Here is a 19,828-nt window from a genome sequence, read left to right as displayed (position 1 = left end):
ATATAATAATAATAATAATAATAAAAAAAAAAAAAAAAATTTAATAATAATAATAATTATAATAATTGAAATAATTATTGTAAATATAATTATAATTTTATATATATTTAAAAATTATATAGATATTATTAAATTTTATAAATAATATTTAAAAAACTTAAAACTTTCTAAAAATAAATTAATATTTGTAATTATTTATTTTATATATATTTTTTTTTATATATATATTAATACTATTTTTTTTTTTTAAATATATTTTTATTTATATATATCTATTAATTTTTATATAATAATTTTTTTTTTTTTCTTATATTTTATAAAAATTTGATTAGAATTATATTTATTATTTATTGATAATATATTATCATATAAATCAATTTTTTTCTTAAAAAAATTATGATCTATAATAATTGTATATATATATATTTAATAATGGAAAATATTTTTATTTTTTTCACATATTTATTTAAAATTAGATATATAAATATAAAAAATAAAGTTATATTAATATTTTATTTAAACTATTATTTTATATATATTTTTTTTAGATTAAATGATGAATTTATTTTTCTATATATATTTTAATTTGTTTATTATTTAAAAAATTTAAAATTTCAGTCGTAGAATTAATTATTTTAATTACAAATATCTTTTAGCATTTAATCATCTTTTAATTAAGTTATTTTTCTTTATTCTTTATACTTTTCTTTATTCAATTTTTAATCATTGATATGATTTATACAAATGAAGTGTATTTCAATTAATTTTCTTTCATTAAAGAATAAATTTTAATAAAATTCAATAAAATTTTATACTGAAATATTTTATAATACATCGCTTACAAGTTCCTCTAAAAATAAATTAATAATTAAAAAAAATATTAAATAACAAATTTTTTAAAAATATTACTTCTATTAAAAATATATTATTATATTAAAATTTCTCCTCTCATAAATTTAAATTCTTAAGAAAGAGATTAAAATTTTTCAGTCAATTTTACCCCCACAGAATGTTTGAATTCGTTAAATTCTTATTCTTATAAATTTTTCAATTTTAAGTTAATATTTACCAAAAATGACTCTAATTTTTCTGATACAATAATAGGACAAAATGTAGATGATTAAATTAAAAAACTCATTCCACTAACACTTCTGAAGGTTTCTTCCCAACAATCAACTATATATCCAAGCTAATCATTAGTTCTTAATTAATTGAATAAAGGTTCAGATAAATAATTATGTAGTAATTGCATATATACTCTTTATTCTAATGTTTCTATCGATTTCTGAAAATGACAAATGAAACCTATTTTTAATTAATTTTTTTTAATATTATAAATAATACTAGAATTGGTTTCGTCCATATTACAAAATTTCTTTGAAACATGATATTCTAATAGATATAAATTATCAGAATTTAATTTATTGCATTTTATAGTAGGAATTTAAAATAATTATAAAATTTAATTATTTAATCTTAATTATTTCATACATTATTCAACATATTTAACTAAAAAAAATGATTATTCTAATGATATATTACCCATTAAAAGCCTATAATGAAAATAGATAAATAAAATAAAAAAAATATATAAATATATAAATTATTATATATTTATAAATATATATATATATATATATATATATATATATATATATATATGTATTTATATTTATATAAATTTATGTATAATATTTTTTAATATACCATCGCATTCTATAATTCTAAAGCCAACTTTTATTATAATCAATTATATCTTAGAATTTTAATTTTTTTAATATATTAAGTTTTTATTTTAAAGAATATTTTCCGTCAGAAATCATGCAAATTTTAAGTAAATCTTAACACTATTATAAATAAATTACATTAAAATATATAATTGTTAAATATAAAAAAATAATATATATATTATATAAATTATTTAAATAATAAAATATAATAATAATTAAAAATAAAAATTTTAAATTTAATATCTTATATTTAATAATTAATATTTAATATTTAATATTTAATATTTAATATTTAATATTTACTATTTAATATTTAATATTTAATATTTAATATTTAATATTTAATATTTTAATATTTAATATTTAATATTTAATATTTAATATTTTAATATTTAATATTTAATATTTAATATTTAATATTTAATATTTAATATTTAATATTTAATATTTAATTTTTTTAATTTATATTATATATTTTTTAATATATTTTTTCAATTTATGTTTTTTTATTACTATTTTATATGGTGAATCTCTATAAAAATTTTTATAATCATTTTCTAATTTTTCATAATATATTTTAAATATTCTTTCTCCTTATTTTTCAGGATCGTATTTTAAAAAAAGTTTGAAAAACTCTTATAATAAATTATGCATAGAATCACTATATCCATTGAATTTAATTTAAAAAGCAGTATAAGTTTATTCTAATTTAATATTTATATGTGCAGTTTCTGCTTAATACCGTGTTTCATTTATATAATATTATAATAATTCTAACCATAATTCTCCCAATACTTCAGCTTTTACAGATTTTCCTTAACTACAATCATTAGTAAATATTTATAGATTTCCATAAATTTTACAAATTTTAAAAAAATCATCTTGTTTATAATAAAGTTCTGATTCTTAGCTTTAATAAACTAAAATAGGATATTTTTATTCATTTTTAATTTCCAATAAGTCAAAATTTTTAGGAATGAATTTATTTTATAATGGTAATCCTAATTTTTTAGTACTAAAATGGTTTACATATTTTATTTATTATAATTTTTTTATATTATCTGGAATTTAATTAACTTTATATTTAGCTCCGAAATACTGTAGATTTTAAAATTAATTTATTAAAAAATTATTATTATTATTATTATTATTATTATTATTATTATTATTATTTTAATTTTTTCTACAACGTTTATTATTTTACTACATCTTGTTCATCTTCGTCCTATTCATATTGTTGTGTTGATAAAAAAATTAATAAGTTTTCCATATTTAGGCTATTTATTAATTTTTCAATTAAATTTTTATTAAATTTTTTAAATTAGTATTTATTTTTTAAAACATTTCCAATGTCTTTACAATGATGCATTTCATCTGCAATTTTTGTCACATATTCATGCTTAGCTATTTTTTCTAAAAACCTAAAGTTTATTTTATGAGTTTCTTTTATTTCTTCATATATATATTCCCTTGCACCTTCCTTTTTTAAAACTTCTACCATTTAAAAAACTACATGGCATACTTTATCCCAATTATCGAATCCATAAGATGTCAAAGTTATTTAAATACCTATATAACTGAACAACCCCATACAGTTTTCCCCAAAAGATACAATCTCAGATGCATAACCTTCATCTATTAACAAAGAAAGAAGCGAGTTTTCACCTTCATGTCCGAATATATGTTATAGATATTCTTCACTTTTTACCTCTCTTTCTTTCAGGAAATAGTCTACAATCCAACAAAACTCTATCGTATCTTCATCTAAAACAGGGATTATATTTATTAATTTACCCAAGTATTTATCATAGGGTAAAAATGGATGGTCTTAATATATAGGTCTTTATATATTCTTATTAGGAATTTCTTAAAAGTAATCAATTGCCCATTTTTACAATATTTAAATGTCGTCCACTCCATAAATAACTAGATTCATTAAATTTGAACTGTAATATTTTTCATAAAAATCAATTAAATCCTATCTAATTGTGGGCTTTTGTAAAGTTTCTAAACAACCACCTCCATATTGGTTAAAATTGCTGTTTTTTTCAGATAGGGATTTAAATATTTCCCAGTGACGATTACTGTCATCGTTTAAACCCAATTAATGTTCACTTTCGATTGCTTAAATTTCTTTCTCAACGCAAGTTTCATCAAATAATGGTTCAATGAAAAATTAACTAAATCTGTCTAGTGAATTTTATAATTAGTCGTTTTTTATGTCATAATAGTAATTTGTGTTCATCATGTCTGTGTAAGCGTTATCTGATCCACTGTTCTAATTTAAAAATTGAGAAAATTCATTTTGTATAGGATATTTTTTTGTACCCATAAATAACATGTGTTCGCAAAAATGGGCTATGCCTTAACAGGTTCGGGGATCTTCTAATTGACCAATATGAATATCGAGAGAGACGGCAGATTTATCGGTTTCTTTATCACTTATTACGATTACTTTTATACCATTTTTTAGTGTGAAACCTAAATATTCACGGTTGTCGTTTGGACTTTTTTCTATTTTAGTTTCAGTGTTTGGGATCATATTTTTTGTTTTCCTATTGAATTGTTTTGATTTTTTTATAAAAGCTTTTGAGTTTATTTATATTGTTTTTTATTTAAAAGTAATTTTATACTTTAGGTTTTTTTAATATATTTTTAATTTTATTATAAATTATTAAAAATTTATATGTAATATATAAATTAGGAATTTAATTCATTTGATTATATTACTATCTAACATTATTATTTTTTATTAGATCATGGATTATGGCTTTATTTGTTTAATTATACTTTTTTAAAAAAATAAATAAACCAAAAAAAATATAATATAAAGAAATTTAAATATTTTTTTTATGTTAATAATTTATTATTGTTTTTAGATCAGTTAATCATTTTTTTTAAAAAAGGGGCATTAATATATATATATATATATATATATATATATATATATATATATATATATATATATATATTCATTTTCTTTTATATATATAAAAAATAAATATTATAAAAATAAAATTTTAAGCAATAATAAAAAAAAAAAAAATTTAATAATAATATAGCTAACAAAAATAAATTAAAAATTGATAGACAATTTTATATATCTTTATAATAAAAATAAAATGAAAAAAAAAATATATATATGTTTATATTATTATATATTTTTTTATACAATAAATTTACATATAATTAATTGAACATAAATGACTTTTTTTTATTTTGACTATAAATTTAATTTAGAAAATTGAATTTTTTTTTTAAATAGATATAAACAATAATATATATGTATATTTTATATAAGTTTGAGAAAATTTTTTTGGTGTTTTTATTTTATAGTTAATTTGTTATATTTATAGTTTTTTTAAAATTTGTTTCATAAAGAATAAATAGTCATTTTTCTTTTTTTTTTACAGGAAGTTCTTTTTTTATTGTTTGTACAACTTAGTTTAGTTCATAAATTAATTAGTTAATTTTTTATTATTTTTTTTTATTAGCAGGTTTTTTAAACATGAATTAATTTTAAACATATTCATTTATTTAATCAATATTGTTATATTAATATTATTCCGGTTAATTTATTTCACAAATATCTTTTTATTATACTTCAGTTTCTTCATTTTATAAAATAGCTAATTTTGTCATTGTTTTTTGCAAAATTAATAAATTTTATTGAATATTATTTATTAGATGTTGTTTTTTTTTGTTATTAATTTTTTTATTATATAATTAATTATATTAAATTTTTAATTAAAAATAATTTATGTATATATATTAAATTAATCCCCCAAATTTTATTAAAGATTAACTTTAGTATTATTTTATTTTTAATTTAATATACAAATACATTTGGCTCTTAAAATAGAAAAAGAAATAAAAAATTCAAAATCGATAGCTATGATTATTTAGTTATCATAATAAATTACTTTTAAAGAGGTTATTACTGTTTATATAAAATTAATTAACTAAATATATATTTTTAATAAAATAAATAATTTTATTTGAAGAAACCTAACAATATAAAATATTTTTACATTATTATTAATAATTTTTTTTTTATTTTTATTATATAATTTTTAAAGCAAATAAAATTAATACTTATAATATTTTATACACATTAATTTTCAATAAACATAATTAATATATAAAATAAACTGACTTTTTTTCTATATATATAAATAATAAAAATTTATTAATAAATTTATATTTCATATAAAATCAAAAAATAAATAATAAATAAAGTATTGATAAAAATTAAATTTGTACTAATATTTATTTATACTTTATTTATAAAAATATTTTTCACAATAATCAAATAAAATTTTATAAAGCATTAATACTTTATTAATAGGTTTTATTAAGTATTTTAAAATTAAAATTTCGAATAATTGTTAAAGTTGATAATATTATCTTCATTTTTAAATTTTGCTTCTTAAAAAGGTTTTTAGTTAGAAAAAAAAAAAATCATGTAGCTTAATCAGAAATTAATTTTTTACTATTTATATTATTAAATTAATAAAATTTATATTTTTATTTATAAGAAATAAATTATTTTTTAACTTTAATCTCAATCTTTTAAAATGATAAAATATGACCTTTATATTATTTCTAAATTTATTATATTTTTTTTTATAATATTAATTTCATTTAAGTAATTATTAAAATAATAAAACTTTTACAAAAAAAATATTAAGCCTATATAAAAATTTGTAACATTTTCATATTTTTATTAAAAATAATTAATAAAAAAAAATGAAATAGTATTAATTTAGTAAAAATTTGTTTATTTTAAAAATAATAAAATGAAAAAAAATATTAACTATTCAAATATTTTTTATTTGAATTATAATTATTAAATAGTTGAAATTTCATTAATTATTATATATTTAGTTATTTAGATACAAAATTTTAATTTGTATTTTTATTTAAATAATTATTTTAATTTTTCTTGTTAATATTATTTATTATTATGAATTTTTTAGAAAGTAGAAATTTTATTTTTTTATTTTTGTTATAAAATTTATAAAATAAAAAATAAAATATTTTATTAAAATATATGCAGTTATAGTTATATTATTGTGAAGAGCTTATATTTTCATTAAAACAGAATAAATTTAATTTTTTTATTTTCTATAAATATAATTGTAAATCGCATAATATTAAATATTAAATAAATGAATATATAAATACAAAAGGTTTTATTTTTTATATAAATATTATATATTTTATAAATAAAAATATTTATTAAAGTTTCTTTTTTAATATATTAGAAAATAAAAATATTATTTACATATAATAAATATACTCTCTTTTATAAGATACAAAAAAATAATCGTATTATTTAGGATATTTTTATTTGATAAATCGTATTATTTTTTTCTAGAATAAATATATATTATACAAATAATATTAAATATTTGTATAAAATCATTAATTATTCTATTTATCAACATCATAATTTGAAGCAATCCCAGTTAAACCTTATACAGCATATTAAACTTCTTTTTCTTTTTTTAAATAAAAAAAATAAAAATTATAATTTTAAATAAAAAACTATTTTATTTTGTAATTTAATAAATATAAAAGTAATAATAAAATTTACTTTCTTATATATTTAATCCTTAAAATTATCTATTATTATAGTGTTATAAAGTTTAAAAAATACCCATAATTGCAACTTTGTTTTCTTGATTTCTTTAATAAAAAAAAAAATTGTTTTTTATAATTTTTTGTTTTATTTTACATAGAAACAAGTGCCTCTGATTTATCTGCTAAATTTTTTTTTTCTTCTTTACTTAATTCTTCATCCTTTTAAACTAACTCATAATTAATTTATTCGTCTAATTAATTAGTTCCATCTACAAGTAAATAATTTTTAAAAGCATTATTAGAAAGAGCCAATTCTAATTCGAAAGGAGTAATTATTAATTTGAAGAATTTTTTCAAATCAAAAACTGAATTTTTATAGCAAGAAATAACAACAAAGCACTCTATTTCAGGAAAATTATTTAATTTACTTTCAGTAAAATTACCTTTTCATTTAAAAAATTTATATAAATATTATTTATCTTTTTTTATAATTTACTCATATAAAATACATAGTATTTTTTATTTGCGTACTTTAATAAAGACTTAACTTTTTACAGTAATTATTTACTAAATAAAGTGTTTTAGTTTTAAATTAAAATCCCGAAGCATTGAATACTTTTTGATTTTTCGATTAAAGATAATCTTTTAATCAACTAATTATTATTGCTTTATTATAATTCTTAAATATTCTAATTTTCATAGATATAAACCTATTATATATTGAATTTTTCTTTGGAAAATATTATTTTTTCTAATGATTCTGAATTTTTGTTTCCTACAAATAGCAAGCTATATTCTTTATCTTAACTTAAGGGTTTATTAGATGCGAAACCATAAAAAAGCTTATTTTAATCTTATCCTTTATTATCTACTGTGGCAATTATAATTAAACTATTTAAAAATTCATTAAAAACTAAATCATCTATATAAGAGTAATATTGATCTATTATTAACTAATTTTTTTTTTTTTAAAAAAAAATATATATTTGATTTTTTAATTTATAATAAAATAATAATTTACAATCCAATTAATATTGTTTTTTTCTTCAAAAAAAACTTTGAGTTTTTATATAAAAGTGTTTGTATCTATATATATTTTTGGAAAAACATAAAATATTTTCTTTTTTTATTCATCTGATTCACATAAACAGGCTATTCCAAAATGGAAAATGACATCCCATTCAATATGATTAGATCCAACGATATCAACACAACAACTATTTTTTAAGCTATTTATTTATATTTATTTAAATATTTTTTATTTGATATATTTTTACTGATCTGATATAATATATATATTTAAACTATTTATTTAATCTTTTATTCTTTGCTAACATTTTATTGCATCAGGTAAATTTTGAACTGGGAATTATAAAATTATACTATTTATATTTGTTTTTATTTTTAATAATTTCTACTTTCTTATAAAAAATATATTACTTCTTAAAATTATTTTTATTTATATGATCGACTATTGAGTTTATATTATAATATTCATCAAATGTATAATGATCTTTTTATTTAAAATATTATATATTTTCTTCACCATTTATTAACAATTCTTAAAAAAGTGGTTCTTTTTCAGCCATTTAGAATATATTTTTTAATTTTAGATATTGGTTAGATAAAAATATAAATTAATATTAAATAAAATTAATAATATATATTTATAAAATAAAATATATATATAAATATATTTATATATATATTTATATATATATTTATATATGTTTAAAAGATATTAAAATAAATATTCAGATTAAATACAGCATAGTAAATATAAAAAATTAATAAAAAAAAATTATTATTAATTCTTTTATTTTTATATAATCTCAAACAATTAAAGATTTTATAAAGTTTTATTATGAAAAGAACTATTACTTTAATTATTATATATTTATTTTATTTTGGTAATTATTTTTAAAATATAATTATTTGTTTTCATTTTAAAAAGTTTATTAGGACTAATTTTGGTTAGTATTATTGTTTGATCTTTATTTTTACGTAACTTTTAAAGGGTTTAGCTTTTTTTATTTTTTCAAATCATTTTCGATATTCAATTTATTAAAAGTATTTAAAATTTCAATATTTTATTTATATTAAACAAAACTATTACTATTGTTTTAAATATTATCATTTTAACATATATTTGATATATTTAATTTCTAATTGTTTTCAAAGCTAATTTATTAATTTTCTTTATTAATATTTATATTTTAGTTATTATTTTATAATTTGTTTAATTAATAAGCTTTTCTTCCTTATTAACTAATTTAGTTTTTATCGTTATTATATGTTTCCTTATTTCCTATTTAGTTTCTTTTTTGATTTTTTTTAATAATTAATTCTTAATAGTTTTTAGAGTTTTATTAGTTTTCTTTAAATTAATTATTTTTTAATAATGTTTGCACTTTTTTAAAAAATTTATATTTTTTTTTTAATTTATTAATATATAAAAAAAATGAATTATATATAAGAAATATTTACTCTATATATTATAATATATTTATACTAAAATAATTTTTATTGGAAATACTATATTTTTGATAAACTGCTTTTATAAGTTCTGATTATAAATTTTATTATTTTTTATTTTAAGAATTCATTTTAATTTTATTTTTTGTAAATAAAAACAATGATAAAAAATATTAAAATATTAATTTATTTATTTATTTTTTTCAAAAAAAAAATATTTTAAAAATATAAATATTTTTTTTTTTTTTTTAATTAAGTACAGTCAGTCATTCTATATAATTAATAATTTTAATTTTTTTATTATTTTTTTTGATTTATTTATTTATAAAATATAATATTTATCAAAAACAACATTCACAATCAAATGGGCATAAATTTGTATCTCCTCCTTATTAATTTTATTATATTTATATTTTGGATTTTAATAATTAAAAAGTAAACCTTTTCCTATGTTCAACTCATCAATTGTATATATTCTATATCCTTCTTCTGTATATTTATTTCCATTTTCATCTGTTTTATATTTACTTTCTTCTTATTTAATTTATTTTCTACCTATATAAGAAATTATTGATTATTTCGTTTTTTAATTATTAATTTAATATACGCTTTCTTAATCTCTATAATTCATCCTTTTTCTCTTCTTCTTTTATTTTATTTTGGTTTTATGTATTTTTTAAATTTTAAAAAAGATCATCTATTTGCTAAGTGGCCTGTTTAACATTTTTATCTTTTTAAACTTTTAAAATAAAAATTATTAATTATTTATTTAAATTAGAAATATATTTTTTATTATAAAATTTTAATTGAATAAAATAAAAGAAACTTTTTTTGGTTTTATTGATTTTTTGTGATTTTTAAGACATTTTTATATTTTTTTATTTTTGTAAAGAAAAATATATATTTGGAAGAAATTTATTTAAATTAAAATAAATAAATAAAAATATATTTTAAATATAATAAATAATTTAATTATTAAATTTATAATAATAATATTGATATTAATATTAATTAAATATTTATGACCTTTTACTCTTTTTTTTTTTTTTTTTTTTAACGATTTGAAAAATATTTATATATTATTTAATAAAAAAAAACAAATAAATAATAAAATAAAATCAGCAAATTTAAAAAAAAACAAAAAAATATAAACAAAAATATATTAATTAAATAATAAAGAATGAAAAATTATATATGCTAAATACACAAGCATAAATAAATATATATGTGTGTTGATGAAATATGTTTAATTAATTAGGAATGTGTATTACTTTGTCCTTAATGTTTAAATTTTGGTAAACATAAAAACCATTAAATAGAAGAAATTCAAATAGTAATAAGCAATGTATAAAATAAATTAAATGAAAAAAGCGATTAGTACAAATATTTTAATAAATTAATATTATAAAAAATAGAAAATATAAAAAAGAAAGTAAACAATTATTTAGAAAAAAATAAAAACAATTACTTTCCCTACTTGATAATTTAAGTTCTTAATTTCATAAAGAAAAAAGAGAAATAGAAGAAATAATAGAGTCTTAATCTTAGAATGTATTTTAAACGAATTCTAGAATGAAAAATATATAAAAATTAATATATTTACATAAAGATAAAATAAATACAGATAAAACACAAAAATGTATAGAAAAACATATTTAGTTATTAAAAAATTAAGTAAGTGATTTTATAAATGAAAATAATTAAATAAATTCAATTTAAGGTATAATTAATATTTAATCTAATTGTTAGAATCAATTAACTAATTATTATAGATTCAATATTAATATTTAAGAAAATTCTTATTGTTAATTAAATGAGAAATTAATTTTGATGGCTAATTAGAAGTCAATAAGTGCATTAGATATTAATTTATAAAATATTGTGAAGGAATTTAAGTTTATTAAAATTTAGAATAAATTAAACTTAAAAGTTGATAAAAATAAATATAATTAAAATTAATTTTACTACTTTAATATTGGCGAAAATATTATCGAAATAAGAAATATATAGTGTATTTAACAGAGTAAAGTTTTTGTTTTGCCTTTTAATATTGTTTCTTGTGATCTTAATACAAATTGCATGGTTTTTGGATAAAATTAAGGAATCATTACTATTTTTAATTAGAATAATTAGAAAATAATAAAAAATATATTATTATAAACAAAAATTAAAGTTATTTAAATTAAAATTCTTAATATAAATATAGTGGTTGGTAATTTAAAAATTAATTTATATATAAGTATATTTATATTTATTTTTTAATTAAATAAAAAGCAGGTTAAATTTTATTAGCTTAAAAAGGAATATTAAGCATAATAAACATAACTACAGGTTAAATTTTACAAGAAATACATTTAGTTTATAATATTTTTACTTCAATTTTTTACGATATTGAATTTAAGAAAATTTCAAAAAACAAATTTTTGTGCTGTTTAAAAGATGTATGTATAAATTCGAAATTAAGTATAATAAATTTAAAAAATCATAAAGTCTAAGAAATTTAAAATGATAAATTGAAATAATTTTAACTTTTTGGAAAAACACATATATATAATGATTCAGTTATAATTTTACATTTAGGAAATAAAATTTACTTTTATGATGTCTTAAATAATAAAATTATTAAATAAATAATCCTTTAATTAACAAATAAAAGTTAAATTATTGGTGCTTGCTTAGGATTTGATATGAAACTTTCAATAATTTAGTAAAATGGAGATATATCATTTTATAAATGAAAAATAAATAAATTATATAAGCAAATAAATTTTTAATATATATATATATATATATATATATATATATATATATATTTTTTTTTTATTTATATTAAATTTTTTATAAATTATATCAAAAAAAATAAAATAAAATATCATTTATCAAATAATATATCTTACCAATGGTTTAGAAGATGTTCTAAACCTTATTTAAATACAGGTTTGTTTAAATAATCATCCATTCCATTTCTTAGAGCATTTTGTTTATCTTCTTCTCTTACAAAAGCAGTACATGCAACTATAACAGATTAATTCTAACTACAATTATTTTAAAAAAACTGCTTTATTTCTTAAGAAGCTTAATATCCATTTTTAGTAGGCATTTCAATATCCATAAATATAATTTTATAGACTTAACAACAATTATCATTTTTATACTTATATATTACTTTATCTATTGCATCTTACCCATTTGTAGCTGTTTCAGTTACAAATCCATAAGATTCAAGTAATTTGGATAAAGCGTATATATTAAAAATATTATCATCAACTATAAGAATTTAAGGACATTAACATATTTAATTATTGCTATTTTAGTTATTACTAATGACTATACTATCTAATTTAATTGAAAGGCTTTATTTTGTTTTATTATAAGTCATATACCCATCTTATATTTCAGTGTTGGTATGTTTAAGATTTTAAATGGAAGTTTTTTGATAGTCGTAAAAAAGAGACGACTTTTCATTTGCTTTATCAGGTGATAAATTTAGTAAAACATTGAATTATGCAGAAAGATGAGTTTCATATTCATTATATTTTTTATCAAAATTAGTATTGAATTGATACAGATTTATTCTATTGTAATTTGAATTAACATTATTCACATTTTATTATTTAAAAGTATCAATATTTAAATTATCATTGTTATTTATATTATAATTGCTTTTTGCTTAACTTTAATTTTTAGAATTTTAATTAGAATAATTAAATGAATCTTAAACATTACAAGAATCATCACTATTTTCATTTAATTTATTTCCAAATAAACATTATTAAGCCTATCTTAACTAAGGAGAATTTTAAATTACTTGCTATATAGCATCATTTTATATAATTTTTCTTATCCTATCATATATTAATATTGAAAATTTCGATCCTTTACCTTACACAGATTGTACCCTTATACTATTTTAATAAGCTGGTCCTAATCCTTTAGCAATACTGTTTGAAATAGTAAGTCCTAGTCCGCATCCTTATATATTAAGGTTTTTATATTACTCACCTAAATCTATTTTATTAAATATAGTAAAAATATTTTGTATGTTTTATTAAGAAATTCCGATTCCAGTATCTTCGACTGCTAATTCAATAATTTCGTATTCTAAAAGGGGATTATTTTCATAATCAAGTTTTTTTATTTCTTATAGTTAATCTTCTTTATATAATGTAGCTTTTAAATTAATGCAACCTTAATTTGTGAATTTTAAAGCATTAGAAAGGAAATTTAAAATTACTTATCTTATTCGGTTTGGATCTGAGTTGATTATTTTTTAACAGTTTTTGTCATATTGTAAATTAAGTTCTATTTTTTTGTTTTTTTAATATTTTTGTAAATAAACCATTTTTAAACAGGAAGTTAATAATTCTTCTAAATTAAAATCTACAAAAGTAAATATAAATTTTCCACTATCAATTTAAACAAAATCTAAAATATCATTTATTAAATTTAACAATAATTTGTTTGAATTTAATGCTGGTTCTATATATTCATCTATATATTAATTTATATAAACCTACATATTAGTAGAATTACAGGATAAATTGTTATTATTTATATTACTGTTGTTTTCTAATTACCCTTTTTATAATTAGCGACGTATTAAATCTCGGAATTAATTCTAGGCTTAATCGGCTAAACCAAAATCACTTTATATTGATTCTTTTAATTATTCTAACATTGTTATCGAACAATTTAATGGAGTTCGAAGTTCATGAGATAGTGATGCAAATATTTTTATCCGGTAATTGTTCATGTCTTAGATTTTTTTTCGTACATTTCTTACCAAACGGGATCTAGTAAAATAAGTATTAATTATTCAGTTTTATTTTCTTCAGTAATTTCACATATAACCATACTTAGAATTAATAATTTACCTTTATATTCAACTTAAACTTTAATCTTTTTTTTTTTATTGTTATTTTTTTTTTATTTATATTACCATGTCGTTTATATATTAAAAATATCCTAAATTAGGTTTATTTTTAACTTATTAAATAAAACTATTCTTTCTTTAAGCTTAAGAAATTTTAAGATCAAAATTATTATCTTAACTATTCATTTCGGAGTTTCTTCTTTTTAAACAAAAAGTTTTTGGTGTAAGACTTTATTTTTTATGTTATTCGTTATCTTAATTTTATTCAACTTCGAATTATTATGTATTTTCGAAAATAGACAAAATAATATCCTTTACAATCAAGTCTTTTTAAACTATTTCTGTATTTTTAAATTTTATAAAGTTGCTTTCTCTAATTAAATTTTCTTAAAACTTTTAATTGCTTTTTTTCTCATCTACATCGTTTCTAAAAATATTATAATCAAAACTTAATTCTTCCATTATTTCATTTTCATTTATATTTTTACTTTATTCTGAATTTTGAATATTATTACAATTGTTAAAGGCATTATTATATCTGAAATTATTATATATTTCATGCGATATTTTTCTAGATTTTTTTCGTTTATTTTATTGTATATTTTATTAAGATTTACTTTTTTTGAAATAGGTTAAATCTCGATTTTAATTTTCATTTTTTTATTTTTGTTGTTATTGATTACCATTTGTAGCTAAATTTAATAAAATTTCAGAAATTTAATTTGGTTTTTTACATTCTAATATTTTCATAAGTGTTTTATTACTATAAACAACTTTTAATTAGCAATTTATTAAAGCAACTCCTTCAGGCATTACATTGAGAATACCTTGGTAAATTTTTTTAATGTTTTCATTTTTTCGCATTTAAATAAAGTGGTTATTACTGTTAGAATAATTAGTGCTTTTTTCTTATAAAAAAAATAATTTTTGACCTTATAAATTTTACTAACATTATTATTATTATTATTATTATTATTACTATTAATTATTAATATTTTTTTTTTCAAACTATATTAGTTATTTTTAATTTATTAATTGTTTTTTTTGTAAATAATGTCTTATACTTTCGGGTTTCATTTTTTCTTAATATTTATAATTTTTTTCATCCTTTTTTTTATCCATTTTTTGTTAAATATTTTTTTTTTTATTAATTGATAAAGTAATAGCAATTAAACATTAAGTTATTATTTTATCTAAGTTATCTGTGTACTAAAGATTAAAACTTATTAACAAATATAATAAAAAGAATACATAAATAAAAATTTCTATTTATTCTTTTACTACAATTCTGGCTATTTTAATACTTATTAGAATATGAAAATGAATTTAAATTACTAAAAAAACTATTTGAGTTTCATCATAGTATTTAATACCTCCAATTAAAAGTATAAATTAAACTATACAAATAATAAAAGTCATATAAATTATAGCTTATTGCTAAAGTAAAGAAATATTTATATTTGAATTTTTTATATATATTATTTTAAATAAACATATTATTAAGCAAGATAATATAAAAATAGAAAAACCTGTCATAATTAAATATTTATTGTTTTTCTTGAATGAATCCTATAAAAAAAATATAGACATAATTATTAAAAGGAGATTATTTTATATTAATTAATTATTTAATAAATAAATATATTTTTATAAAAGCAGTTTATTATTTAATTAGTTTTATGATTTTTAATTATTAATTACGCTTTCTGTACTTATTTATTAATTTATATTTATATGCTAGTCTTATTATTTTGATTCATTATTATCTTATTAATTTAAGTAGTAACTTCTTTTTAAAGGGCTTTTAACAAATAGTTTTAACTCATTCATCTTTAAATTTTAATTTTTTTATTTACTATTTGTTTATATTATATTTATATGATCTTTTGATTGCATTATTTTATTATAATCTAAATCTTTTTAGTTTAATGTTATTTAATTATTTTTAGTGTTTAAAACACTTGGAGCGTTTTTATTATAATATTTTTTAAACATATATTGTTTCTTAATTATTTATTTTAATATTTTTTTTTTAATTTGATGGATCAAAATATTACATTAATAATTTAATTTTAATTTTGTATAATTTTATTAAATATGTATTATTTTTATGGAATTTTTAGATTGAAAGTTAAAAAAACAATAATTATTATAAGAATGAATTAAAAAAATTATTATTTTGAATATAAATTTCGTTTTATTATTATTTATTATTATTAACATATTAATATTCAATTATAATATTTGATTTTTTAAAAATAGTTGTGATTAAAAAATTTCTATTATAATAAAAATATAATTTAAATTTCTTAATATGTAAATAAATACAAATGTAAATATTTATATATATATATATTTATTTACATTTATATATTTAAAACTAATATTTCTAAATTATAATTTTATTTATCATATTTATTTTTAAATAAATAAATAATTTTATATAAATTGTTTATATAAGAATTTAAAAAAAAAATGTTTTATATACTTTTTATTAATATATATTATTTACTGAAAATTTTTCTACTTATATCAAAATAATATACTAAATATATTTTATATTTTTTTCAATGATTATATATAAATTAGCATTTTTAATTTATAAATTTTATTAAATAATATTTTTTAATTATTTTTAAACATAATAATCTTTATTTTCTATAAATCTAAATAAGATTTATATTTATAATAAATTATATTCTTAGTTATGAATTAATTATTAATATTATATTATTATTTATTTTTTTCTATATATTTTATTTTATTTTATTTTATTTCATTTATTTATTATTATTTTGTATTTAAAATACTTTTTTTTCTAATTTAATAATTATAAATTTAAAATATTCATTAGTTTTAAATGAAAATATTACCATATTTTTTATATATATATATAATTTTTATTAAATTCATTAACAAAGCTATTTTTTAAAAAAATATTTATTTAAATTTACAAAATTATATATATTTATTAATTAAAAGATTTATTAAAGTTATTTTTATATATTTAACTATTTTTTATATATTTTTTTTTTATTATTTCAATTATTTTTTAATTTTTATAATAACTAGATTTAAATATAATTTTTTATATTTAAATAGATAAATTGCATACAATATAATATTTTTTAATTTATACTTTTATCAAATAAATGTTAGTATTTTTAGTAGTAAAAATATGATCCGAAAACTTTAGAATATTTTTTAAAGAATTTAGAATTATATTTTAAAATGAATAAAAAATTATAAAATAAGATTAAAAAATTTTATAATCAACAAAAATAAAAATATTTTAAATAATTAATTGAATAATTTTAATTTCAAATTTTAAATTATATTAAAAAATAAAATATATGATAAATTCAATATTACGAAGTCAAAAAAATAATTTAATTTAAAAAAATATAATGAATTTTTTTTCTCTATTAAAATGAAATAAAAAAAAAAAAAAAAACTAGAAATAATAATAAGGATAATAATAATAATAATAATAATAATAATAATAATAATAATAATAATAATAATAATAATAATAATAATAAAAAAAATAATAACATTTTTTTATTTAAATTTTTTAAAAATAGAATAATGAAAAACAAAAATTAATATCAATTTTAAAGTTATCCGCAATTAGAGATATAGCATTTTACTTTAGTTTTTCCATTTTAAGATCCTTATTATTCTAATGCATTAATAATTTCTTATCCTTCAATAGCTTCACCGAAAACAACGTGTTTTCCATCTAACCAGGGACATGCTACAGTTGTAATGAAGAATTAAGAGCCATTAGTGTTAGGACCAGCATTAGCCATAGATAAAAGGTAAGGCTTAGTGTGTTTCAATATGAAGTTTTCATCTGCAAATTTTTCACCATAGATAGATTTTCCACCAGTTCCGTTTCCAGCAGTAAAATCACCTCCTTAAATCATAAATTAAGGTATAATTCTATGGAAACCACATCCTTTGTAGCCAAATCCTTTTTCTCCAGTGCATAAAATTCTGAAATTATCAGATGTTTTAGGGGTTTAGTCAGATAATTAAAATACAATTCTTCCTTTTTCTTATCCATCTATGTTAATATCAAAAAATACTTTAGACATTTTTTTTTTTTTATTATTATTAGATATTTTTTTATTATTAATAAATTTATATAAATAAATATTTTATTTTTAGTTTATATTAAAATTTATATTTATATATCTTATTATTTTTATTTTAATATAACATAAAATTATTTATATAAATAAAAATATATTTAATATATATAATTATAAATTATTTCCTCTTAAAAAATATTTAATATTTAAATTAATTTTTTTTATTATATTATTATATTATTTAAATATCTTTCATTATATAATTATTTAATTTAATAATTTTATTTAAATAATTTTTAGATATTTAATATAATTTAATTTTTATCATTTTTAATTATATCTAATTTATTTTTTATAAATAGATATATATATTTATTTTATTTTAATTTTTTGTTCTCGATATATTATAAAATATAATTTTTTAAAATTTTACTATATATTAATTTTAAAATAATTTAAATACAATTATTTAAATATAATTCAATTTAAAATATTATTATATATTTTTATTAAAAAAAATTAACATAATATTTTATATTTAAATTTTTTAATTTAAACTTTTAATTTTTATAAAGCAAATCTATAATATACATAATATATATATTATATAAAGATTTAAATTATTTGAATTTGATTAATTTTTAGTATTTAATTTATACCATAATTAAAAACATATATATTATTTATTTGTTATAATAATTTTTTTATAATATAATATATAAAAAAGGTAAGTAAAGAATAAAATAATGGATAACTAAATTATATTAATAATGAATTAAATTTTTACAAATTTATAATTTTAAGACCCCATTAATTAATAACCTTATATAGCCTATCTTTTTCATACATATGATTTAAACAAAAGTGATAGAATAAACTTTTAAGAATTTAAATAGTTTATAAGTAATAATTATCATTTTAAATTAGAAGACTCATTAATTAAAACACTTTTTTAATTATTTGATAAAAATAATAGTGGTGGAATAACATTTAATGAATTTTATTATACATTATCCTAGTTATTAAATATATGTTAATCTACTCAATAATAATAATATAATCAAATG

General features: G+C 14.8%; 3 protein-coding genes across 3 annotated transcripts, besides 33 other annotated features; all 3 read right to left on the bottom strand. All coding sequences in view use genetic code 6, as the record gives it.

The window, feature by feature from the left end:
• Positions 1-2: 2 nt before the first annotated feature.
• Positions 3-66: a microsatellite.
• Positions 38-78: a microsatellite.
• Positions 79-83: 5 nt separating this feature from the next.
• Positions 84-140: a microsatellite.
• Positions 141-223: 83 nt separating this feature from the next.
• Positions 224-302: a microsatellite.
• Positions 303-614: 312 nt separating this feature from the next.
• On the bottom strand, positions 615-4,272 carry IMG5_106040 (insulin-degrading enzyme, putative; the record flags this gene model as incomplete). The annotated part of the gene is made up of 6 exons (XM_004035060.1): positions 615-850; positions 910-1,305; positions 1,345-1,553; positions 1,708-1,847; positions 2,244-2,828; positions 2,935-4,272. The coding sequence occupies 6 exons, from the start codon at positions 4,270-4,272 to the stop codon at positions 615-617; spliced, it is 2,904 nt and encodes a 967-aa protein (XP_004035108.1).
• Positions 899-939: a microsatellite.
• Positions 1,556-1,597: a microsatellite.
• Positions 1,587-1,679: a microsatellite.
• Positions 1,608-1,691: a microsatellite.
• Positions 1,911-1,957: a microsatellite.
• Positions 1,960-2,183: a microsatellite.
• Positions 2,170-2,210: a microsatellite.
• Positions 2,859-2,903: a microsatellite.
• Positions 3,009-3,063: a microsatellite.
• Positions 4,273-4,644: 372 nt separating the features above from the next.
• Positions 4,645-4,702: a microsatellite.
• Positions 4,703-4,714: 12 nt separating this feature from the next.
• Positions 4,715-4,747: a microsatellite.
• Positions 4,739-4,789: a microsatellite.
• Positions 4,790-5,425: 636 nt separating this feature from the next.
• Positions 5,426-5,458: a microsatellite.
• A 3,081-nt stretch (positions 5,459-8,539) lies between these two features.
• Positions 8,540-8,633: a microsatellite.
• Positions 8,559-8,591: a microsatellite.
• A 330-nt stretch (positions 8,634-8,963) lies between the features above and the next one.
• Positions 8,964-9,030: a microsatellite.
• Positions 8,972-9,008: a microsatellite.
• Positions 8,996-9,045: a microsatellite.
• Positions 9,046-9,498: 453 nt separating this feature from the next.
• Positions 9,499-9,553: a microsatellite.
• Positions 9,509-9,565: a microsatellite.
• A 1,725-nt stretch (positions 9,566-11,290) lies between these two features.
• IMG5_106030 (hypothetical protein) lies at positions 11,291-15,302 on the bottom strand (the record flags this gene model as incomplete). Its single annotated transcript, XM_004035059.1, is given in 7 exon segments — positions 11,291-11,358; positions 12,689-12,713; positions 12,727-12,826; positions 12,977-13,096; positions 13,175-13,366; positions 14,212-14,396; positions 14,983-15,302. 7 exon segments carry the CDS (start codon positions 15,124-15,126, stop codon positions 11,291-11,293), a joined length of 834 nt encoding a protein of 277 aa, XP_004035107.1. The 5' UTR covers positions 15,127-15,302.
• Positions 12,565-12,604: a microsatellite.
• Positions 13,419-13,453: a microsatellite.
• A 312-nt stretch (positions 15,303-15,614) lies between the features above and the next one.
• Positions 15,615-15,660: a microsatellite.
• Positions 15,661-17,386: 1,726 nt separating this feature from the next.
• Positions 17,387-17,461: a microsatellite.
• Positions 17,462-17,660: 199 nt separating this feature from the next.
• Positions 17,661-17,719: a microsatellite.
• A 404-nt stretch (positions 17,720-18,123) lies between these two features.
• Positions 18,124-18,218: a microsatellite.
• Positions 18,219-18,267: 49 nt separating this feature from the next.
• IMG5_106020 (peptidyl-prolyl cis-trans isomerase, putative) lies at positions 18,268-18,764 on the bottom strand (the record flags this gene model as incomplete). The annotated part of the gene is made up of 1 exon (XM_004035058.1): positions 18,268-18,764. The coding sequence occupies one exon, from the start codon at positions 18,762-18,764 to the stop codon at positions 18,273-18,275; it is 492 nt and encodes a 163-aa protein (XP_004035106.1). The 3' UTR covers positions 18,268-18,272.
• Positions 18,765-18,874: 110 nt separating this feature from the next.
• Positions 18,875-18,932: a microsatellite.
• Positions 18,879-18,932: a microsatellite.
• Positions 18,933-18,998: 66 nt separating this feature from the next.
• Positions 18,999-19,058: a microsatellite.
• Between the last annotated feature and the right edge of the window lie 770 nt (positions 19,059-19,828).

Source organism: Ichthyophthirius multifiliis (genome assembly GCF_000220395.1).
Source record: "Ichthyophthirius multifiliis unplaced genomic scaffold scaff_1120509250877, whole genome shotgun sequence".
Taxonomy (NCBI): Eukaryota; Ciliophora; class Oligohymenophorea; order Hymenostomatida; genus Ichthyophthirius; species Ichthyophthirius multifiliis.
The sequence above is the reverse complement of the archived record's forward strand: the minus strand, read 5'-3'. Positions and strand labels throughout refer to the sequence as shown.